This window comes from Phocoena phocoena, chromosome 9 (assembly GCF_963924675.1).
Source record: "Phocoena phocoena chromosome 9, mPhoPho1.1, whole genome shotgun sequence".
Taxonomy (NCBI): Eukaryota; Metazoa; Chordata; class Mammalia; order Artiodactyla; family Phocoenidae; genus Phocoena; species Phocoena phocoena.
Window position 1 is genome coordinate 34544090 of NC_089227.1, and position 25933 is coordinate 34570022.

General features: G+C 36.3%; 1 protein-coding gene across 1 annotated transcript in view; it reads right to left on the reverse strand.

Annotated features, from left to right (window-relative positions):
* The window catches only part of HDAC9 (histone deacetylase 9), a 580466-nt gene that overhangs the window by 37884 nt on the left and 516649 nt on the right, over nucleotides 1-25933 (reverse strand). Inside the window, exon 24 of the mRNA XM_065883429.1 lies at nucleotides 15375-15459. Within this exon, the coding sequence (XP_065739501.1) occupies nucleotides 15375-15459 (85 nt within the window). The remainder of the gene's footprint in view (nucleotides 1-15374; nucleotides 15460-25933) is intronic.

The window sequence follows — 25933 nt, forward strand, 5'->3', positions numbered from 1 at the left end:
GAAAACTGACTTACAAAATAGTTCAGTATTATTGCAGAATAGTCATTTCAAACATTTCTAAAGTATGGTTGATAATGGGCAGCAAAGAGAAATTTTGTACTGCCATGCTGAACGTGTTTCTTTGTCATCAATATCATTTGTATTTTAAGAACTTTGTATTTCATTTAATTGTAGTCTACCCTGTGTTTATAAAAAATTATTTTAAATTTTGAGAACACCACCATAAACTTTCATTGATAGAATATCAAGCTTATTGAGTTTTGTTTTTAGGGATTTAAAAATACATTTTTATTAAACTTATATTTTATTATTTATAAAATGTTAAGGAATTTGGTATTATGTAATCAATGCCAAATGTATTTCTGTTCTTTAAGATTAAGCTATGCTCCAGCAAAATTTAAATTTTCATATTAATATGAAATAAAAAGATTATATTGTCAGTGTTAGATTTTCACTGTAATTTATAACAGCATTCATAGTAATGCCCTAAGTTTTTTTTTTCCAGATTTATTTCCAAAAACTTTAATTCCATGAATTGAATGAAAAATATCAAATCATTATTTGAATTAACTGATTTTTCTGTTTGTAGCATCCTAAGGACACTGCATCTTTAACCAAGATATTCTTCTAGCGGAGTCAACAAATAACAACTATTACCTCACTTTGGAGCTGGGGAAAGAAAAAAAAAAAACGCTTGAAATTGAAAACTCATTAAAAAATTAAAATAAAAACTAAATGCGTAGTCATTTTATCTAAATAAAAATCCATGCTTCATAAGTAATACCTAAATGCACCTGCAACTGCACTTGTTAAATTGTCCCCTGTGGCCTTAGTTTTTATTTTTGTTTTGTTTTTAATAATGACTACATTTTAAAGTAGATACTACTACTGATTCAACATCATTGTGTCTTCAGTGTTCTTGTCACTCATCACTATATCCCCATGACGAAAGATCAATACTGATAAACATTTTGTGCAAAGTTACATGTTCATTATCAGCCTTCTTGGGAAACAACAATTGAGCACTAAACTCTGCTCCCTCTCTATTTCTTGAACACATTTTATCTATTCCTAACCTGTGATTCCCCATGTTCCTCCCAACCGCACCTTCTGACAGCTTGGTGACTTCATGCATGTCACAAGCTGTGGCTACAGCATACCTGTTTGGTGCATCAGGTGGCAGAAATGTTGAATATTTCTCCCTCCATCTCCCAGGCCAGAAATTTAGGTGTCCTTTACAATTGGTGTTTTGGTTGATGTCTGGTATTTTAATATCACATCCAGATACCACTTGTTTCAGATTTTTCCTTTTTCAGAAACCAAATTGGTCCCACACCCTTTTTTTTAAACATCTTTATTGGAGTATAATTGCTTTACAATGGTGTGTTAGTTTCTGCTTTATAACAAAGTGAATCAGTTACACATATATATATATATATGTTCCCATATCTCTTCCCTCTTGTGTCTCCCTCCCTCCCACCCTCCCTGTCCCACCCCTCTAGGTGGTCACAAAGCACCGAGCTGATCTCCCTGTGCTATGTGGCTGCTTCCCACTAGCTATCTATATTATGTTTGGTAGTGTATATATGTCCATGCCACTCTCTCACTTTGTCACAGCTTACCCTTTCCCCTCCCCATATCCTCAAGTCCACATATATATGGAATCTAAGAAAAAACAAACAAAAAAAAGGTAATGAAGAACCTAGGGTTAAGACGGGAATAAAGACACAGACCCACACCCTTTTTTTGTAAATAAAGTTTCATTGAAAACAGCCATGTTCATTACACACTGGCTATGGCCACTTCCTTGCTACAATGGAAAAGTTAGGCAGTTGAAACACAGCCTCATATAATTACCGTCTAGTACTGTACAGAAAAAAATTTGCTGACCTCTGGTTCAAAGCAAGGAGGTAGGGAGACGAATATGCCTTATTTTGTAAAAGATCACTCTGGCAGCACGTTAGAGAAACAAAAATGGAGAAACCAAAATTGGATGTTGGAGACCACTTTGTAGGATATAGAAATGGTACAGTAGAAAGATGATGGAAGCCTGATTTGGGACAGTGGCCATGGGAACAGAAATAATCGGTTGCATAAATGAAATGTTTAAGGAGTACAACAAACAGGTTGGGGTAATGGATTGGATGTAGACAGAAATGGAAAGAACAACAAGAAGGATAACTCCTAGATTCCTCTCCAGCAAAACTGGAAGGATAGTGATGCCATTTACTTGGACCAGTAAACGTGGAAGAGGTTGAGGTTTGGGGCAAAAATAATGACTGGCTTTGGGCATGTTGACTAGACATGCCTTTGCAACATCTAGGGGAAGATGCTGAGCTAGAAGTTTAGGAAACATCTGGAACTCAGGTCTGTGGTCTGAGCTGAAGATAGAAATTTTGGAGTTATTCACGTAGAGGTGACTATGAAGCTATGGTCTGGGATGAAAACAACGATAAGTAAAATGATAAGAAATATTTATTAATTGCCTATGAAAATGTGCTCTATATGTAATTTCATAAAAATTCAAAACCACCTTGTAAGATAATCTCATTTTCTTTATTTTATAGTTGAGAAAACTGAAGTAAAGAGGGTTGAAACAACTTATCCATATTATATACTTAAGACTATGTAGGGTGAAAAGCATTTAGGTAGAGGATGATGGGCCCACTAAGCAGAGGTGCTGCATTTAATGCTGCAGCTAGAAGAGTTAAGAAGGGTTCTAACTTCATTTGTTTGGTTGGCTAAAACATGAACCGAAAGGTGGCCCACAGGAAGTGATTTAGAAACATCAGACCTACCTTGGTTTAATGAAGAGGAAGGGATTCAAAGACTCTGGGAGATTGGAATGTTAGACTGTATTTGTCTGAAGCCAAGTCAAAAGGACATAAGAGCCATCCTGAAAGAGCTCTGAATAATCAGAGCTTGAACAATTTCAACAACAAAATAAATAATGATAGTATTGGATTATAACCTATAGAATAAATATACATGAGTCCATACTGATATAAATATTATAATGAATAAGTTAGTAAATGGAAGAGAAAGGACAGTTCCTCATTACAGATAACTTCCAAGTAAGAAATGTAGACAGAGTAAAGAAAATAGAAAGTCGGCATTGGAACACCAGAGTAATAATTTTTGCAGGCAAGATCTACTGATGGCTGCTAAAGTTAATGGGCAAAAATTTGAGGAGAAACAGTATATTTGCATAATCTCAAAGTATCTTCCCAACGTATTTACTAATTCCAAAGGGAAATATTCTAACTTTATACTGAAGATCGCCTTAATCAAGTGATCCAGGCTAGGGCTAACCTTACCAATAATAAAACATATTGACATTATGTGCTGCAGATCTGATGCACTAAGAACGATACTGAATCACTGCTGTGGTAATCCTGCCAAAAATGCATATCCTCAATCTAATTATGAGGAAACCTTAGAGAAACCCAAGCTGAGAGACATTTTTCAAAATAACTGACCAGTACTCTTCAAAAGTGTCAAGGTCATAAAAGGCACAGAAAGACTGAAGAACTGTCGTAGTTGAGAGGAGACTGAGACATGACAACTAAACGCAATGTGTTGATTATAGACTGAATTCTGGAAGAGAATAAGGAAATTAGTGAAAAAACTGGTAGAATCCAATGAAAGACTATAGTTAACAGTACTATATGACTATTAATTTCTTAGTTCCTGTAACTGTGATATGGTTTTGCAAGATGTCAACTTAAGGGAAGCCAGGGGAAGGTTATATGAGAATTCTATAGTGTATTATATTTGCAAGTTTTCTCTATACTTAAAATTATTTCAAAATAAAGTTTAATAAAATCACTTTTTAAATCTGGCAGTAGAAATGCCACTGGTGACCACAGTGAGATTGAAACCAGAATAGAGTGGTTCCAATAGGGATTTCTAGCTGTGAAAATGAAGATAACTAGATAGAAACTTTTTTCAAGAATTTGTTCCTGGAGGGTTTGAGAGAAATAGGATGGTAAACTGGGGAAGGAGTGAGGCTGTTGGAGTTTGTTTTTTAAGATGAGAGATTTTAGGTTGTTTAATTGTTGATGAGAATGAAGAATTCAAAGAAAGCAGTTTGGTAGCTGCAATTTACTCCAAGAAAAGGTTATTGCTGAGATTGCCAGCAAAGGTAAAACAGATGGAGGTTTGAGGAGAGTGAAATTTGAAAAAGTAGTTTGAGAGAGGCAGTGAAAATTGACCTGAGAAACACAGCAGGATTATAATGGGCCCACTTGAGTTTGGTGTTCATAAACTTACAGGAAATCAAATTGCTATGATTCGTGACAATCTCAAGCAGACCTGTTTATTTACATCCAGTGTTAGAGAAAGTTCCTTGTAGACTATATTCAGGGTTGAGACTTCATTAGATTGGTAAAGTAAAAGGGCAAGATTTTTAAGGCAGATTAAAGGTAGAAGGGCAAATGGATTTAAGAGTTAGTGTTTTTAAGCTGGACATAGAAGTGAAGAAAGGAAAGGGATAATGAATTAGAAAAAATGACAAATTAAAATAAATGAAATAAAATACAAAGTCTTAGGTGTGTGGGTCAACAATTCTCTATGCGTCTCATGTATCCTTCTCTGGCAAGATATGCCTGCTAGTACTGGTTTAGAATTCATTTTTTTCGGGTCTGCTAAGACAGTAACAGATGGTCATCTGCTCTCCAGGTTCCTATTATTTCCTTTTGCATTCTTCATCCCTATGAGTGTATGTCTTAAAAACAAAACAAAGCAAAACAAAACAACAAAAAAAGATCCTCTTAATTTTTAGTGGAGTTTTATGGAGGAGTGAAAGTAAATGAATATTTTAAATCTATTATCATTACTTGAAACTATGCCCCTCCACCATTTTAACCCCACAAATAAAGTTTATTATTCTCTGTTTCTCTTTTCTGCTGACTTTCCCTAGTGGCTTGTGTCCTCGTGCATTTTGCTTTATTCATTTATTTAAATATGTATGTATTTATTTACTTGAGCTCGTATTTTGTTGAATTTGATCTCTGCATATACTGAGGGTCTAAATTAGGGATACTTCCTCCAGAAAGGAATTGTATTTACTTCCTCCAGAATTGAGGAGGAAGACAAAACCTCTTTAGTATCTATCAAACTCATATCCCTAACTTCGATGCAGACTTCAGGCTTTTTTGTGCAGTTATAGCACTGATGTCATCATTTGCCCCAGGGATACTCTCCCATTTTGTGTTACTTATTGATTACTGCTCGCTCCCTATTAAATTTCAGTTTATGTTTTCTTTTTCCCTCATATTCCCTTATGTTCTAGGAAGCCCACTAATGGATTAAAATAGTCTGTTTTAACGTATGCAGAAGCTATTTAGGAGAGGTCTATTCTAGTGTCTATCCTGGGATACTTGGGAACAGGAAGTCTGGTGGAACTCTGTTCTTATCTGTGAAATGAAGTGGGAACAGGAAGGTCATAGCCAGACCAGGGTTCAAATGTTGGTTTTAGTGCTATTAGTTGACAGACTTCCAATGAGTGATCTAAACTTGTTAAGCCTCAATTTATTCATGAACAAGATGAGGAAACTAATTATGCATTGCAGAATCGTGTGAGGACTAGAGATTATATGTACATGTATACTTTATTTATACATACGCATATATATAATCTATGTTTGTGCATGTGTGTGTATAATGTATATATAAATACCTAACAAATGATCTTCCCCAAACTTGACCTTCGAGCACACCATAATGGTATTGCATGTGTGAAGTGCATCTGGGTGCTAACAGCTGAGTATAATCAGAAAGCATTTCTGTCCTTAAAGAGTTTTCAGTCCTAGAAAGATGCATAGTTTTATTTAGACTCTTGGTGTGATTAGTTCTGCCTTAGTAGAAACATGAGTGAAAGAAAACTCATAATTACAGATGTAGTTGGAATTAAAAAAAAATTCCAGACAAGTTAAGTCTCTAAGCAGATGGCAGGTTTTCCTTTTAATTCTGGTATATTCTAGTATTAGTGCTCCACCAAACAATAATCAGAGTCTCAACATTTCAAGAGAATGGTTAATTAGAAGTTCAAAATCAACTTTCAAAAAGCCATGTGTACAAGGTTGACCTGGCTCTGATACAAGCAAGGGTTGGCGGGGTTAATAGTGGGAAAATGTCTAACGCTGCTTTTCTTCAATGAAGGTCGGCCTGGCCCAGGGCTGCAACGTCAAGGCCTCTGTCTAAAGCCAAAAAATCTATGACAAATAGCAGCTCACACCTGACAACAGTCAGGGTTTTAAACTCAGCAGGGCAGGGATTTGAAATTCTGCCAATCCTTGCATTTTTGTGTGATTAGATGTATTTTGAAAGTTTACAAGGGACTCCAGAGTGGATTCATAGCTCCATGGCTCCCTGCAACTTGGCACTGCCCTTCTAAAACTGACTGTGGCTAAACCTCAATTAACCAGAATGTCCAAAACTCCAAATCTTCAGTTTAACTGATTTCCCCCCTAAACCTGTCACTTTTGGATGAAACAGAAAAAAGTGCATACAAAAAATTGCAAAAGGAATTAATTTCTTTGTGAGCTAGAATAACGTAATGGCAAACACCACAGACTCTGGAGCTAGAATGCCTGGTTTATGAGTTTGCTTTTGTCCATTTAGTAACTATGCGTTCTTGCAAAGTATTTAACCTAGATGTGCCTCAGTTTACTTGATTGTAAAAGGGGAATGAAAATAGCACCTACCTCATAGGGTTGTTACGTAGATTAAATGGTTTAACTTACATTAATAAGAGCGCTTAGAGCAGTGCCTGGCACACTGAAGACACTCTAATTGTTATTTTATTACTTGCTAACAGCTTACAGGGTTTGCATTGTGTAAATAATTTCATCCAATATGCCTCCATAACTTTACTGTGGAGAAAACTGATATTTAAGATGGGTGCTCCAAATTTTAAGCCTTTCAATCAGCAGTTTCTTTTTCTTAAGTCTAATATTCATCTTTCCTTGCAAACCTTTTCTTCCTCTACTGTTCCCCATCACAGGAGGTGACATCAGTACCTACTCTGTTGTCCAAGCCTGAAACTTAGAAACCATTAATCCTCTCCATGCCTTTTAATTACATACGAAGCCAGCTCTACTTCTGAATTAAACTGTTCACATTTGACAGTAAGTTCTGCTAAATCTCCTGTCCTTACTGCAGGCATAGTGATCTTCTGAAATGCAGGTTTGATCATGTTCCTTCCCTGCTTGAAATAAATCATTAAATCCTTATGAGTTAAAAGCCCATTTTCAACATCATGCATATCTCTTGTTCTTCTCCCCTGGGTCTGAAGAGGATGAAGGTGGAGGAGAGAGGGAAAGACAGAGAGATAAGGAAAAAAGGTAGAAAATCAAAACAAGAAGGGACAAAAAGAGAGAAGAAAAACTGAGTGTGGGTTAGCATTTGGGTGTGGAGTCAAGAAGCTAGAGAGTTAGTGAAATGATTTATGCAGTGCTTGTTGCCATCTGGGGAAACAACCCTTTAATCTATGCGCATAGCCCCATGAGGTCAAAATCTTGGACAGTTTCCTCACAACAAGAGATGTACACAAATTCCTTTCAGATTAGAAACAATGTGATTTTCTCCTGGATCCTCTGATGTAAATGCCCTTTCTCCTTGGGAAGGGGGTATGTAGAGGGTATTAAAGTAATGGAAGGAGATGGCTGAGAATGATATTTCACATAAAAGAAGAAAATGACTGTCATCTTTAGAGCAAGGTTTATCTTACTTTAATAGCTTTTTTTCATTAATTACTATCCAGATCTCTTAATTACCAAGAGAACTGGATAGCACCTTCTCTGATTATCCACTCTAATACAACATCAACAGTGTCTGTATTTTATTTTTACCAACAGTTATCTCCATTGGAAATAGAGTGGAAATGAAATCAACAAAAGTAACATTCCTTTGTTTGTTTCCAACATCAGTTGTTACTTCTAAGGGTAGTTCCTGGAACAGAGGATATAGAGTAATAATAAGAGAAGCAGATTAAGGAAGAGGGGGAGAAGGAAAAGAATAACAACAAAAAGAGGAAAAGGAAGTCATTCATTCAATAACACATATTAAAAACATAAGTTAAGCAGAATTCTGACAAGGAGTTGGTGTCAACTATACTTGCCTCAGATCTCCCAGAGAAAATTTGATTTCATTTTTTTTCCCCCTAGAATGGGTGAAAGGTGTGCTCTGCCCATTGTAGCTGCCTGAACCATGTGGATAACTGACTACCTCATAGTCAATTACATAGTTACATGGTGTATTCTCCTGCAGTGAGATAATCATATCCCTTTTCATATTGGTCTCAAAAGTTGGATAAATTCAGAAGACCATAAATGCAATTCTCATTGCCCTAAATAATAATGTGTGTCCTGTGTGTGGGTGAGTTTTAAAAAATACAGATAAATTTAGCCATAGTGACAAATTTTATATGCAGGAGGCATGGATGTTGTTTCTCCACTGATACACAACAAGTCTGACAAAAACATACGGTGACACTGCAATTACTTACTTACTCTTCCTCATTCTGGCCTATGTCACCAGTTTTCTGTGGTTGGCATAATAAGGAATTCTAAGAAGACCTCAATCTACTAAACAAGGGAAGAATTCCTAGAGTGGGAAAAAGATGAAAGTGGGGGTAAAGGGAAAAACTGACTACTGTTCTTTTATGACTCCGCTTCTGATCTGCCATCTTGTTGCCACAGTGGCACCACCTTAGAAAATCGGTGTGGTGATATGTCATGTCATTCCTCTGGAAATTCCTTAGGAAAGTTAAGTGGCTAGCTCATCGTCACATGGCTGGTGAGGATTATACTGAAATTCATATCATTTTAAAACCCTCCACACTAGTGTTTTTCAACTTATCAGCTGCAAACCACTGGAGGGTTGCAGCAAAATTTTAAAAGAATCCTCAAATCCTTGTGTACACATATATTTTCTTGATCCACAATTCAAAAGATACTATGATTATCATTATTATCATGCAGGAGGTCTACAAAATTGGTTGACACTTAAAAGGAGTACTCTTCTTACTAAAAAATTTAAATAAATAAAAGGAAACCATGACTATATACTTGTGGTTTTCATATTTTGAGGTTTCATAGATCAATATCAACATCATTCATTATATGTTTTTCAAACTTAAAATTATAGTCTTTCAAACTAAATAAATTTAGTTTTGTGGAAAACTCACTTCATGGTTCTTCCCTTCAAAATCAGTGAAAACGTTATCACGGGCCAGGACTAGTGTGAAACATGACATTTGGGAATCTTGCTTCTCACCGTACTATGCAGAAAAAGGTAAGAGTTCAACGGACTGTGAGTTGTTAGGGTGGGTTTCAGGAAAGCCTATATACATATGAGGGTCCTTTATCCTACTCTGGGCTGACTTTTACCTGGCATTGCTTGCTGGTGATTACAGCTGGCCAGTCAACTCTTAGAACTGCCATCTCCAAGCTTAGCGATGGAAATGGTAGCTCACAAGCAGTTCATGTGCTTTCTAACTTAGAAATGATTCATCATTGTGGGTTGTGAAAGAGAGTGAAGAAATGTGCTCTCATATAGATTTTTCCTGCACTTCTTAATCTCTTGTTCTGTATGACCTAACCAAGAAGTATAACCTTAGTTGAAAAGTCAATCTAGGCTAAGGAAAAAAGAGTGTGGCAAATACTGACATACTGGCTGATTCATTCATTCAACAAACATTTGCAGAGCACCTACAACATTCCAGAACTGTGCAGAGGACACAGCGATTAAAAGCAAAGAACATCAGCAAAAACAATCTCTGCCATGAAAGCACCCAGGAAATGCACCTAATCTAGAATAGGGATGAATGGGGATTCATAGACGGCTTCCCAAAACAGAGAACATCCAAGCTAAGTCTTGAAAACTTAATAGGGATGAGGCAGAAGCCTTTGTTAGCAGAGTGAACAGCATGTGCAAACATGAAGCTTCTTGTCCATTACCTCCCTTTTGTTATTTCAGAGATGGTTGATCTTTGTATACACCCACCATCTGAAGATGAAACCAGCCCCTGACCTGTCAGGGGTGGGGGTCTTTACCTGTCAGGAGAAATAGGTGCCCTGCTGTTGCCTTGTAAGGCCTTTTCTTCTCAGCTAAATAAGTAATATAAACAAGAACAGGACAACAGGGATGATCCTGCTGCAAAATACTCACATACATGTGGCCAGGCAAAGGGCCAATGCTAATCACGGCCTCCAGCACCTGCATACCCTCAGCTGTGGGGCTCAGTTCTCAAAGAAATACACATAAGGCCTGTCAGCACCTTGCCGTCTGCCTTGGGACAAGGATATCTAGGAACCTGCCTGAATGTTTCCCACATGCTACAAGGCCTGTTTTTCAACATTTACATACTTTTCTGGTACAGTAGTCCCAAACCCTGGCACAAAAGAATCCTTCAGAACCTGGACTAGGGGGTGAGCTGAAATTCGAACACCTCCTTAAGTTGAAAGGAGGCACCTGGGTGACACTTAGAGACACGTGAAGAGAAGGTTCCTCTGTCAAACAAAGGCTACCTTCAAGGCAGGCTTCATAAACAGGCAACCTGTGCAGTTGCAAAGGACCCCATGTTCAGAAGGGCTCTCAGGCTTGGTTCAATGCTCGGCTGGCATCTTCTTGAAATTATTAATAATTTTTAACAGGGAAGCATTTACACATCTTCATTTTGCACTAGGATCCACAAAGTTTTAGTGAGTCCTGACTACCTACCCTGCCAAAGGCAAAATGGGGAGCCTAATCAAGGGCCTGGAGTTCTACACGAGCATGTGAAATGGAAGTGTGTTATAAAACAGAGAAAAATAAAATTGAGAGTTCAATTTTATCGTTTCTAAGGAAATATAGCATTGTTTGTTAAGTCAGGTACCCACAATTTTGATTTTCTAAGCCATTATGACGTTTGTTACTCTGAAATACCACTTTCTTTTATTGCTTTGTAGACTTTATACAATCCCTTTCTGTTTCTTTAACCTGGAAGAGTAGCCCCAACTAAAAAGAGAATCACCATATGACCCAGCAATCCCACTACTGGGCATATACCCTGAGAAAACCATAATTCAAAAACAGTCATGTACCACCATGTTCATTGCAGCTCTATTTACAATAGCCAGGACATGGAAGCAACCTAAATATCCACTGACAGATGCATGGATAAAGAAGATGTGGCACATATATACAATGGAATATTACTCAGCCATAAAAAGAAACAAAATTGAGTTATTTGTAGTGAGGTGGATGGACCTAGAGTCTGTCATACAGCGTGAAGTAAGTCAGAAAGAGAAAAACAAATACCTGATGCTAACACATATATATGGAGTATATACAAAAAAAAAAAGTTCTTAAGACGCTACGGGCAGGACAGGAATAAAGATGCAGACGTAGAGAATGGACTTGAGGACACAGGGATGGGGAAGGGTTAGCTGGGATGAAGTAAGAGAGTGGCACTGACATATATACACTACCAAATGTAAAATAGATAGCTAGTGGGAAGCAGCCACTTAGCAAACAGGGAGATCAGCTCCGTGTTTTGTGACCACCTAGAGGGGTGGGATAAGGAGGGTGGGAGGGAGGAGATATGGGGATATATGTATATGTATGGCTGATTCACTTTGTTATAAAGCAGAAACTAACATATCATTGTAGAGCAATTATACTCCAATAAAGATGTTTAAAAAAAAAAAGGATTGGCCCCAAAGACACACAATTCAGAGAAACACATAAAAATGTACCACACAGTGGTCAAAGCCACAGTACTGAAGCACCTTCTCTGTACAGATTTTCACCCTATGTCCCAACTGGTGAGAGATCACTGTAATCTTGTGTTTATCTTCCCTTTTACAACCTCAACCCACCATTCAGTTCCTTCTCAACCACAACTTGAGTTCTCCTTGTGGTGATGCTACTCTCAGTCTTTTTTGGTAAATATTTTTTTGCATCACCAGCACCTTGATTTTCATCAGGACTGGCTACATAATTAGCAAGGCTCAGTGCAAAATGAAATGTGGGCTCCCTGTCACAAAATACAAATTAGTGAGAATTTTAAGGCAGCAAGAGTAACAGCATTAAACCATGTGTAGGGCCCTTTTAAGTGTGGGGCCTGTGTGACTACACTGGTTGAAAGCCCATGAAGCCAGCCCTGCTTCTCCCCGGCCAGAATTGGTCAAGTACCCACTCCTTAACTAATCACTGGTAAGTGGGTTGACAAGTTTAGCCTTGGACTAAGAACAGCTCCTTTGGGCATAAGTTCATCCTCCCCTGATCTGTACTGTATCTGGCGGCAAGGATTCATGTGTGAAACCAGGCTTCTTCTGAGTAGACATGAGGAACACATAGTTACTGAGTAGCCAACAACAGTACCCACTATACCATATACTGTATCCATGACTCAGGAGGAGGCATTCTTCTTCAGAAGCTCTCTTTGATGCAAGTTTTGTTTCCCTAGGGCCTTGAAGAGTTATTCGAATCAATCCTGCTCAAATCTTCCAACTCTCAATTCCCAGGTTTCCATGCACTTCAAACCTCATCTCTGGTACCAACCCTGCCTGCAGGTAAAAGTGGGGGTGAGAAGACACGGTTCCATCCTCTTGATAATTATCATATAATTAAGGAACCATGACCGAAAGACCATAAAACATACAAAAACTCAGATAATAGAAAAATTTTAAATAAAAATACCACTTAAAATCTACACGATAGTGCGGAGACTTTACAGAAGTACTGGATTAACAAGCTCTGGGTGGAATCTTCAATATGAGTTTAGGAGGAAATAGATTTTTTTAAAAATTTATTTATTTTATCTTTGGCTGCATTGGGTCTTCGCTGCTGCACGCAGGCTTTCTTTAGTTGCGGCGAGCGGGGGCTACTCTTCGTTATGGTGTGCGGGCTTCTCATTGCAGTGGCTTCTCTTGTTGCGAGCACGGGCTCTAGGTGCGAGGGCTTCAGTAGTTGTGGCACACAGGCTTCAATAGTTGTGGTGTGCAGGCTCTAGAGTGCAGGCTCAGTAGTTGTGGCACACGGGCTTAGTTGCTCCGTGGCATGTGGGATCTTCCCAGACCAGGGCTCGAACCCATGTCCCCTGACTTGGCAGGCAGATTCTTAACCACTGCACCACAAGGGAAGCCCCAGAAATAGATTTTTAAATGGGGGAAATGGTCAGTGTTGGGTGTTTGAAATGCATTTTGGAGCAAAAGACAGAGATTCACAATCCACAGGGGCAGAATTCTTATCCAGCCAATTTTGATAGTTCAGTGAATCCTTTTCAAGAGTCAAACAGGTTTGTTTGGCTAAACTCGACTGTACAAGTCACTCAAAAATGTCAGTGGTGAAAGGAAAACCATCATGCAGTGGAAAGTCATTACTGGCAAGTTAGATCCAATGCAACAGACAACAGCATGGTTTCTAAAGACATATGTAAACCATGAATTTTTACACCTATGTGAAAATTGAGTCTTTTGCTTCTGTTATTTCCTTCAGAACATTCACTCTTTCTTCATCTGGCCAAAATCCTGTTCAGACTGAGACAAACTGGGACCTGGGACCCTTTGCTGCGCTGCGGTAACGCTTGCACCTGGACACACCTCTCTTCAAGCAACAAAATACAAAGAAACTATATGGGACTAAAAATAACTGCCTGCATGCCCAGTTGGGGCAATTCTGGACAAAAGATACAAAGGGACCAAAAAACCCAAGAGCCACTTTTGAAGAGCCTGGAGCAAAAGCAGGGGGTCAGCAGCAAAAGCAGGGTACTGCACATGCTCCCTGCACACACCACCACCTAAGCAGCGGGCCAAACAAACACCTAAGCCACCCCTCTGGCCCGACCCCTGGACACACCCTATCCTCAACCTCATATAAAGAGCAAGCTTACCCCCCCTCCTCAGCGAGCCAGCAAACAAAGGAATCTGTTGTTTGTTTTTGCTCCCGGCTGCTGCAGCAGGGGCCCCAAGAAAGCCTAGCCTGAATTTCTTGTCTGGCCCCTGATCAATTTCTATTGATTAAGGAGGCCAAGAGCCCTGGTCGGTAATAAGACCTTAAGACCAAGGTCAGGCCCTAACACCACCAACGAGCCTTCCTCAAACCTTCCGTGAACCTTCCTCACTTTGCAGTACTTCTCCTTCTGGCTGCAAGGGACTTAAGAAAACGACTGTTTCTTGTCTATGATCTCAGTGCATGTTGTGACTTCTATTGAAATGATCTATTTTAGTGCCTCTCACTCACTGGACTGTAAACTCCCTAATGCTAGAAACTGCCTTATTCCTCTTCTGTGCCTTGCCTTGATAAGTGCTCAAGTTATCATGTATCAACATGTAATAAGTATTTTAAGAATGCTTATTGAAAGTGATGTGATCATAATATACATAGGAACAATAATTTTTAATAGTCTGTGTATATAATGGAAAAACAATACTCAGAAAAAAAAAGAATCGTATGTGTAAAAAGTAGATATTTTTTATGCTGCTGGTCACCTTAATGAAGTATTAGATTAGATTGCATAAGCACCAGATGAACGGATAACATAGAACCCCAGTCACAACCATATCTCCAAATTACTACTGAGCAAGCAAAGACAAGGACTCAGAGATAGATGGAAGGTGGCTTCTCCAGCGGTGTTAAAAAATGCTTCTATAAAAGAGCAGCAAAGCTAAGGGTTTTCTGATCCTCCTTCACACTTAATTTTGCCATTTGGTTTTCCCATTCATGCTGACTTTCATGTCAATTTGTGCTTGCTTTCAGTATGTGTGTGTGTGTGTGTGTGTGTGTGTGTGTGTGTGTGTGCGCGCGCGCGCACGTGCGTGCGTGAACGCTCATGCATGTTATCATCTAAAAAAGAATAATTCCTGAGAAAGTAACAGTGATGTGAAAGGAACTGGGATAGTAAAAAGGTCTCTGACTTTTCCTTTTTGTTCAGCTGGATTTTCTAGTAGGCTCTCTTGTGAACTTTTTCCTCTATTGACAAACTTAAAACCAGTAAATGACTGGTGAATTCCAGCATCACTAGGAGATAACTTACCTCAGTTAAGACTGGACAATATAATCACAATTTCTATGTTAATTTCATAGCTCTGAGTAGATACTTAGTGGCAGTAATGGAAAAAAATCCAAACACTTTTGGAAAATAGGAGAAAAACAAGGTTCTAAATCTAGAGTCTCTGAATTTCGTTATCAGTGTGAGATAAGATTGCCACATTAACAGCAAGACAACAACACATTTAGGTATGAATACGTAATATGTGGAAATTATAATTACTTTAAATATATTCCTTATATTTGAGAAGCTCAAATATATTTTTCATGTGCTCTAATTCTCAATATAAGCTTAATTAGTACCTTATTAGAAATATTAAAAAAATTTAAGGACATACTTTGAATTTCAATGATCTTCTGTAAAGAAATAACAGCATTCATATTCGGAGTTTGTTGGAGAATATCTTCTGCAAGTGGCTCCAGCTGCAAGAATGGTAAATAATGATATGAGCAGAACATTATGACTTTATAGTAAGTTTCACAGAAGCAAACTAAATTGAAACAACCTAAAAAAAAAGCCTGCTCCAAGAACTACTTAACATTTTGCTGATACCAGTTCCAAAAGTGTAGCCAGTTTTATTTTCTGTTTTGCAGCAATGTAATTGAATTCCAAGGGGATTTTCTACTGGTCACAAAACTAATCTATGAAGTCCCTGAAGCAGGTGCATGTCTGTGTATTATTCATTAAAAATCCGAGTTATTTGTGTAATTTTTGTAGGTTCCTGACAAACCAAATTCCATCATGTCTGTATATGCAGCTGGGCCCTGCAAAGGAAACCTCAGGGAAGTTGAAGTAGACAGAAGGTGGGCAGTCTATTATCCATACTTTCATGGTGCTTTTACACCTAACTACCTTACACTTTTGGACACTTCACAGCAGAACGCCACGAGACATAGCTGCTCTTATTCAACTGCTATTGAATAAGTAGTAGAGAAAATGCTCAAATAAAACCAAAAGTAAAATAACTGTACATTTTCATTTAACTTCCACTGTATTCACATCTATGCAGATAGCCATGTGGAAGCACAGGACAAATTCCTGTCTTGCAAATCTATCCTGATCTTCTGGAATTACACTGATTTTTCATGGGGAAGCTCAGCAAACATTGTTTTGCAAGAAATGAAGAAGAACTTTAAATAATTTATGGAGTGTTCTGGCAGAACTAAATCTGATGATGCATCCCTGGGAATACCTTGGTGATGTGGCTCTGTGTGGAGCAGGACAAACTGCATAGCAAAGCACTTGCAAACAAAATAGCTGTCCAGCTATTGTGACCCAGAAAGCGAGGAAAGTAATAGTAAAAAGGGATTAACAACAACTAAGATGTTTTCTTAGAAAGTTTAAAGTTAGTAGTCTCAAATAGGCCAAACTATTACATGGCAAGAACGGGAAACGATGTCACTAGACACTATGCTAAAACATGAACCCATCTATGTCTCTTCATCTGTAGAAAAAAACTAAAAAACTCAGGGATTCCAAGTTTCCACAGAATGTGTGCGTGAATCTTCCCCCCAGGGTCTCTCTGAATTGATTATTCTATACTTTAATCATGGAATCTAAAACAATAGCACCTTTCTTCCAGATGCCATAGGATAACAGACTAGCTCAGGGATATTTATACATGGGTAAATTCACTAAATATAACTTTCCAGAGTGTTTTTCTTAGCTGCCAAAGAAAAACATTTAAAACATCAAAAGGTTTACTTGCAGTACAGTTTGGCAAGAGGAAAAAAAAAAACCCACAGTGTCAGTGAAAGGTTCTGCAATCTTAAACTCTTAAAATTTGTTAAAAATCATTTTTTAAAAATCTGGTATTTCAGATAGTATCTTCAAAAATATGTTATCCTAGTAACACCCTCTTAACTCAGAGGAATTGCTGAATCATAAACGGAAGGTTACTTGGAAAACTCTTACTCAAGAATTAGACAGGGCTGAGCTACCTTGCTCATAAATAATCTTTCCTTTCACTTCTCTCTCAGGGCTTAGAGAAAAATTTTAATAGAAATCAGGTAGACTTTGTTAACAAAATGTTCTGAAATATCACTCTATGTTCAAATACTTAAGAATAAAAGCACAACGTAGTATGAGCATATTTAGTTCTTAAACAAGCTTTCCTGAGACTTCAGGGTAAAATGCTGACAAACGGAAAGGTGCTAGCTACTGGAAAGAAAGCTACAGGCACACCATTAATGTAAAAACCTCACTTCTGGATCGCTCTCACATTAGGTCCGTGGGCTATTTTTAGGACCTGGGTTATGTAGAAAGTAAACTTGATGCAGAGTGTTGAGAGTAAAAATACAAACAACCCTAAACCTCCAATTTGGAATTGTCAGTTAGATACGATAAAGTTGTGTCTACTTATGAAAGCAACCTAGAGAATTAAGGCAATTACATTGATAATTTAAGCCTCCCAAACCATTTCCCTGCATATTTTAGGTGAATGTCATTTAGAGGATTTAACCTTCAGTAAATTGCCCCAATTTGTTTCATTTTGAGTGTATACACACAGACAGAGCTGAATTCAGAAAGTTCTCAATGTAGGTTCTTTATTTTTTCTCTAGTAGCTCTGCTGAGAAGGTAATGGGTAATACTCTCAGTTGGCAAGAAGGCAAGCAGCATTTAGTCTGTTTTCATAATATTAAAACCTTGTATAGAGGGACCACAGAATTGAGTTGTCTTTTCTAAACGAGTTTGTTGATTTAATAATTCACAGTTATAAGCACTAAAAACATCTGACTGAAGCATCTGTTTAATAAATATTTATGAGTATTGGTCATTATTAATAAAATCTAATAACTAACTGTAATAAAGTAATATTAAACAAATAGTCATATTTTATAACTTTGGAGCAAAAAATAAGAATATACAGTAAAGCTGTGTTATATATCTAGTTTGGCCGATAAGATGTAGCAAAAACACTGGCAATAAGGCTAATCAATGTTAGTAAGAGTTATTAAAAGATAAATAAGGAAATAATTTATGCAAACCAGAGAACTTCTGCATGCAAAAGTTATACTAAGATCAAACAGATGCAGATGTAGGAAATATCACACACTCATCACACCGTCTTTTTGCACAATTCCATCAAGTAATAATAGAGTTATAAGATACACTACATGATTTTAACACAACTTCTTGACATTTGAAGCTCTCATCTAGGTTTCCTATATCTAAAGCTTAAATGCAATCATTACTTACTGCAATTCTTTATATAAATTTTCGGACTCAGTATAGGGATATTTACTTTTCTACATCTTTTACAGAAAGTTGCAATACCCTATTGATACAACTCAGATGTTTGTTAAGTTGCATATACCATGTAATTTCTAAGTACTACAGCTATTTTAAAACACCATAAAAGTTGGGGCCATTATCATGTTGTGAATAAATAATTTTCAGATTCTTTAGAATCAGATCATTTAAATCATCAAAAATCACTTTAGTTGGCTAAGATGCACTTATGGAAAAAGGCAAGGGTATCCTTGGAGAAGCTCGAGTAGAAGTTTTAAAACTCACTTTGTACTTATGAGACATGAAAATCATCTCTATTATTTTCATGATTGAGAAAAGAACAGAAGAAAAAAGCTAAACAGATTTTGCAAAATATAACAGATACAAGAGGACAGATGCACACATCAACCAAGCAAAGGATCTACTAAGTACTCTTAGCTTTTATATTATGTTTCCCAAATATGCCAAGTATATTTGGCATACTCTTATACCTTTATTTATTCTGTTCCCTCTGAATTGTATTTTCCCTATCCTTCTTTGAATTGGTGAAACCTTACTAAATCATTCAAGGACTAACACCAACACTGCCTGCTCTGAAATCTTTTCTAAAATCCTCTCTGATAGAGCAAACTGCTTCCACTCTTTGTCTCCTTTCCACACAAATTCTCTTGTTTATTACTCTACACATTATATTGTAGTCAGCCATGTGTGTCATTCTCTATTTTGTTGTGAGCAATTTAAAGGCAAAGATAGAGCCTGGTATATAATAGGCATTTAAAAAAAATGTTGAATGAATGGAGGAATGATTAATTGAAAGAAAACATGGGGAGATAGGCTTTATTTGGCTCGCCATAGCTAACAGACCTACATGGAATATGTTCTTCCACTTGGCTGTCTGCCATAATCAGGGTATGCTTTTAGACTAAAAGAATTGGGAAAACAACAGAGATAATTCATTTTTAAATCAAAATAATTGATTTTTAAATTAACCATCCATTTTGTTAAACTAATTTATTAATTCCAATGATGTATAAACAAATAATTTTGTATAGACTTTATACAATCATATCTTCTGTGAATAATCAGAGATTTATTTATTCCACTCCAATCTTTATATTTTTAAATTTCTTTTTCTTACCCTATTGCACTGTCTAGGACCACCAGTGTAATGTTAAAATGAAGCACTAAGAGTGAATATCTTTGTCATGTTTTTTATTTCAAAGAAAAATTCTCATGTTTCACTTTTAAATCTGATGCATACTATAGGATGTTTGTAGATACCCTTTATCAAGCTAATAAGTTATTCCCAGCTTATCAAAAGTAGTTCATAATTGAGTGTCTAATTTATCAACAAATTTTTAAACATCTATTGAAATGGTTATATTTCTTCTTCACTCTCTTAATGTGGTGAATTATAACAACTTATTTTGGAATGTTAATATCCTACATTCTTGGCCTAAACACAATTATATTATGGGTTTTTAAGATAATGATGAACAGCTAATATTTTGTTTAGGGTGTTAACTGCTATGCTTATGAGCAGGATTTTCCTGTAATATTCTTTTCTTATAATGTTCTTTTGAGCTTGGGTGTCAATAGTATACTAGCCTCAAAAATCAGTTATGAAGTGTTCTCTTCCCATCTTCCCCTTTACTCTAAAACAGTATAAATTATTAGCAGAATTCACTGCTGAAGCTATATGGGCCTGGTGTTTTCTGTTGGTATATCTGGTATTGAAGATTCAATTTTGTTAATTATGGTAGCATTCAAATTTTCTGTCTTTTTGATTCAGTTTATTTTTACAAGAATTTTTCCATTTCAAATAAAATTTCAATTTTCTTTTACATGAAGTTTTTTTTTTAATATTCTCTTGTAATCATTTTAATACACTAAAATCTGTGGTAAAGTCTTTTTTTCATTCAGAGTACTGGTAATGTAGGACTTTTCTTTCAATCAGTCTTTCTAGAGTGCTATCAATTTTGTTAATTATTTCAAAGAACTAAAATTTGATATTTTAATTCTTATATATTATATGCTTATTTTTATTTCATTGTTTCTTTATATTTAAGTCACTCACTTCATGTTTAATTTGTTGCTTTGATTTCCTAATTTCTTGAGTTGTGTGTTTCTATCTGTAATTTTAAACTTTCTTCTATTCTAGTATGTACATTTAAAGCTTTACATGTGTTTCCAAATTCAGCTTATACATATTACACTTTTTTTGATATTTCATATTTTCATAATTATTCAGCTCAAAATACTAAATTTACTGTGATTTCTTTGACACATAAGAGATTGTATTTTGAAATCTCCAAATATATGAGATTTTCCAATTATGTTTTTATTTCAAATTATACAACCACTTTTTTAAAGTTTTGTTTTATACTTCATCTTTTTATTTTACATCACTGGTATTTTATTTTTTAACTTAATTTTATTGTAGTAAGAACACTGAACATGAGATCTAACTACTTAAACAGATATTTTAATTGTATAGTACACTATTAATGACTATAGGTACAATGTTATAGAGCAGTTCTCTAGAGCTTATTCATCTTGCTTGACTGAAACACTATGTCCATTGATTAGTAACTCCCCAATTCTCCCTCTCCTCATGTGCTGGCAACCACCATTCCACTCTTTGATTCTATGAATTTGATTATTTTATATACCTTATATAAGTGGAATCATACAGTATTTGTCTTTCTGCAACTGGATTATTTCACTTAGCATAATGTCTTCAAGGTTTATCCAAGTTGTTGCATATTGCAGAACTTCCTTCCTTTTAAAGACTGAATACTATTCCATTGTATGTATATACCATTTTCTTATTCATTCATCTGTCAGTGAACATTTAGCTGGTGTCCACATCTTGGCTATGGTGAATAGGGCTTCAGTATTCATAGTGCTAATATCTCTTTGAGATCCTGATTTTGATTCTTTTGGATAAATACCCAAAAGTGGGACTGCTGGATCACATGGTAGTTCTATATTTAATTTTTCGAGAGCTCTCTATACTGTTTTACATAGCAGTCGCACCATTTTGTATCCCCACCAACAGAATGCAAGCATTCTAATTTCTCCACGTCCTTGCCAACACTTCTTGTCTTTGGGGGTTTTTTTTGTTTTTGTTTTTTTTAAATAATCGTCATCCTGATATTCTGACAGATGTGAAGTGATATCTCATTGTGGTTTTGATTTACATTTCCCTGATGATTAGTGATGCTAAGCATTTCTCATATACCTGTTGGCCATTTGTATGTCTTCTTTGGAGAAATGTCTATTTAAGTCCTTAGCCCATTTTAAAATCAGGTTTACTATATTTTACTACTGAGCTATTAAGAGTTCCTTATATATTTTGGAGATGAACACCTTATCAGATATATGGTTTGGACATATTATCTCCCATTCCATAGATTGCCTTTTTACTCTGTTGAATGTCTTCTTTGTTGTTCAGAAGCTTTTCAGTTTGATGTCGTCCCACTAGTTTATTCTGTTTTGTTGCCAATGCTTTTGGTGTCATATCCATGAAATTAATGCTGAGACCAAAGTCATAAAAGTTTACCCTTATTTTTTTTTAAGGATTTTTGTAGTTTGAGGTCTTACGTTAAAGTATTTAACTACTTACCCATTTATTTTTGTGCATGGTATAAGATAAGGGTACAGTTTCATTCTTTTACAAGTGGATATCTAGTTTTCCTGATACTATTTGTTCAAGAGATTATCCCTTCTCTATTTTGTATTCTTAGCACTCTTTTGAAGATCAGTTGACCATATATGTGTGGATTTATTTCTGTACTTTCTATTCTGTTCCCTTGGTCTGTATGTCTGTTTTTATGGCAGTACCCTACTGTTTTGATTACTGTAGCTTTGTAATATATTTTGAAATCAGGACATATGATGCTTCCAACTTCATTCTTCTTTCTCAATGTTGCTTTTTTATTTGTGGTCCTTTGTGATTCCATATGAATTTTAGAATTTTTTTTCTATTTCTGTAAAAAATGCTACAGTATTGGGATTTTGATAGGAATTGTAATTGCATCTCTTGATTACTTTGGGTAGTAAGGGCATTTTTACAATATTAAGTCTTCCAATCCATGAACATGGGATATCTTTCCATTTGTTATATAATATAGATTCTAGTTTAGTTTCACTATGACAGATTATACTCTGTTTGAGATCCATTAGCTGAAACTTACTGAAACTTGCTTTATACCCCCAAATATGGTCTATTTTTGAAAACTTTACATGTGTCCTTGAAAAGAATGATATTCTGCAGTTACTGGGTAAAGCGTATTATTTATTTCAATTAGAGCAGGTTTATTAAGGTGTTTAAGTCTTATACATACCCCCCTTTTTTACTGTCTTCTTTCTCTATCAGCTGCTGAAAGAGGTGTCTTAAAGTCTGTCACTATGATTGTGGTATTAACTATTTTTCCATTTGTTTCATTCAACTTTTGCTTGATATGTTTTGAAGCTGTGTTATTAAAACACAATTTTAAGTTGTTTTATCCTACCAGTTAACAGAATATTTTACCACTATGAAGCATCTCTAACTCTAGTTCTTTTTTTGTCTTAACATCCACTAAAGTGATACTGATGGAGCCATGTAAGCTTTCATTCAGTAAGTTAATGTAGTTTAATTTTTATTCATTAAATTTTAAAAAATTAATTATTTTATCTTTGGCTGCATTGGGTAGTCATTGCTGTGCATGGGCTTTCTCTAGTTGCGGCAAGCGGGGGCTACTCTTTGTTGTGGTGTGCGGACTTCTCACTGCAGGGGCTTCTCTTGTTGTGGAGCATAGGCTCTAGGCACGTGGGCTTCAGTAGTTGTGGCAAACGGGCTTCAGTAGTTGTGGTGCACGGGCTTAGCTGCTCCGCGGCATGTGGTATCCTCCCAGGGCATGTGGGATCCTCCCGGACCAGAGATCGAACTTGTGTCCCCTGCATTGGCAGGCGGATTCTTAAGCACTGTGCCACCAGGGAAGTCCCTTTTCTTCATTTTTTATATTCAAACTTTATCACTATATCACAGAAAGTGTCCCTTTAAACAGCACTTTTTATTACTATGTGATAATCTTTGCTTTTATTGGTGAACTAAATCCATTTATATGTGTCTTGTGAAATTGCACAAGGTGATTCTAAAATTGTATATGAAAACACAAAGGGGACAAATGTAACCAAGACTGTCTTGAAGAAAAACAAACTGGGAGATTTGTTTTACTAGATATCAAGATTGCTTATAACTCTATGTAAGTGAAGACAGTCTGATAATGTCTCAAGGATAGATAATGAGACCTGCAGAAAGGACTAGAGTCTCCATGTATATATGGATAAAGATACCGCTGCTGAGCCATAAGGAATGAATGGCCTTTTCAATAAATGGTACTTGATCAACTATGCATCCACATTAAAAAAAACTTGACTTCTAAATTATGCCATATACATATGCAATTCCTGAAGAACTGCACATCTGAATGTTCAAGTCAAAAATCTTTAAGAAGAGAATAGAGAGAATATTTTCATGATTTTGGGTATACAGAAAGAATATTTAAACAGAATACAAAAAGAACTAATCCCAAAGGAAATGATTGATAAGTTACTACATTGAAAATTATTTTTATTTATCAAAGGACATGATTAAGAGGGTAAAAAGACAGACAAGGTATTTCAACATATGAAACCAACAACAGAATCTATAAAGAACTGCTCAGGGCTTCCCTGGTGGCACAGTGGTTAAGAATCCGTTTGCCAATGCAGGGGACAAGGGTTCAAGCCCTGGTCCGGGAAGATCCCACATGCTGAGGAGCAACTAAGCCCGTGCACCACAACTACTGAGCCTGCACTCTGGAGCCTGTGAGCCACAACTACTGAGCCCACATGCCACAACTACTGAAGCTCGTGTGCTTAGAGCACATGCTCTGCAACAAGGGAAGCCACTGCAATAAGAAGAGCGTGCACCACAACGAAGAGTAGCCCCCGCACTCTGCAACTAAAGAAAGACCGCACAGCTACGAAGACCCAGCACAGCCAAAAATAAATAAATATAATAAATAAATTTATTTTTAAAAAAGAACTGCTCAAATAAGTAAGAAAATGTCCATCTGAAAGTAAACAAAAACTTGAATAGGTGCTTCAAAAATGGTATGTACAAATAATAAATAGATGAAGAGCTGTTTTAGTTAATGAGTATTCTGGAAGAGCAAAGCCATGATGATATACTACTACACACACAACAAAAATGTCTAAAATTTTAAAAGACTGCTAATACGAAGTTTTGGAAGGACACAGAACAAAGGAAATAGTCATATGCTGCTGATAGAGTATGAACTGTGACAACCCCTACGGAAAGCCGTTTGGTATTATCTACAAAGATTAAATGCACGCATACCCCATGACCCAGCAATACTACTTTTAGATATATACTCAACAGAAATGTGTGTACAAATGTACCAAAAGACATTTATAAAATGTCTATCACAGTACTGTTCACAACAGCCCCCAAACTAGAAAAATTCCCTCTACTCATTAAAAGTAGAATAGATAAATAAACCATGACATTGTCCTGGAAAGTCTTTTTATGGAATCTAACACTATATAATGATGAAAATGAATAAACTATAGTTTATTGCACAAGTATGGATGAATCTCACAATGTTGAGCAAAGGAAGTTATATATATATAATCATATATATATGTGTGTGTGATTTCATGTGTACAAAGCTCAAAAACAGATAAATTAAAATCTTATGTTAGAAACCAGAAAATTGGTTACTTTCAGATAAGAGAAAGGAAGTACTGATTGGGAAAGTGTGTATGTGATCTACTGAGGTGCTGACATTATTCTGTTTATTGACCTGGTTGACAGTTATATATGTGTTCTATTTGTGATATTTCATTGCATTGTACATTCACGTCTAATGCAGTTTTCTATATGAATATTATATCATCATTAAAAGCAGTTTAAAAAGAGGATATGTTTTATGACATAAGGGAATAGGGAAACTAAGTCTGGTTCTTGAGTCCATGCTTCTTCTACTATATTATGGTGCATCTAAGAAAAAAAGTGAGATTATAGGTTTTGCAGCAAGAACAAATTACATTCTTAGATACAGGCCACAAATTCACTTATAAAGGGAACTGAAAGTCCCCTATAACATGCAAAGCAACTCAGAAAAAAAGTGCAGAAAAGGTTCAGTTGTCAGGGTCAAAGATCTTGTGGAACACTGGAAGAATATGATGATCAAGACCAAGAGGATAAGGGAAGCAGAGTGCCATGAAGACCTGACTCTCCATGCTGAGGAACTATTCTGGATTCCCTAGTGAGGAGGGATTGGTGGTTAAAACTCAGCTCTCATTGAAATAATTATCTTAGAGATGCCTGCAATTAGTTGTATATGTTTAATTTGATTGCTTAAGTAAACCTGGATATAATTTTATCCATATTGTGATTCATGAGTCATTCTCAAAATAACCCCTTTTACTCATTTGGAGTTGTTAAAATTCTTGACCAAATAGATGCGAAACAAAAGTAAATCAGAATAGATTCTACTGATAATCAAGTTACTATACTGACACACTATTGCGATTGTTCAGACTGAGTCTGCCTGCAACCTACCTTCATATAGACAATGGTGATATCACACAGCAATAAAGATACATCTC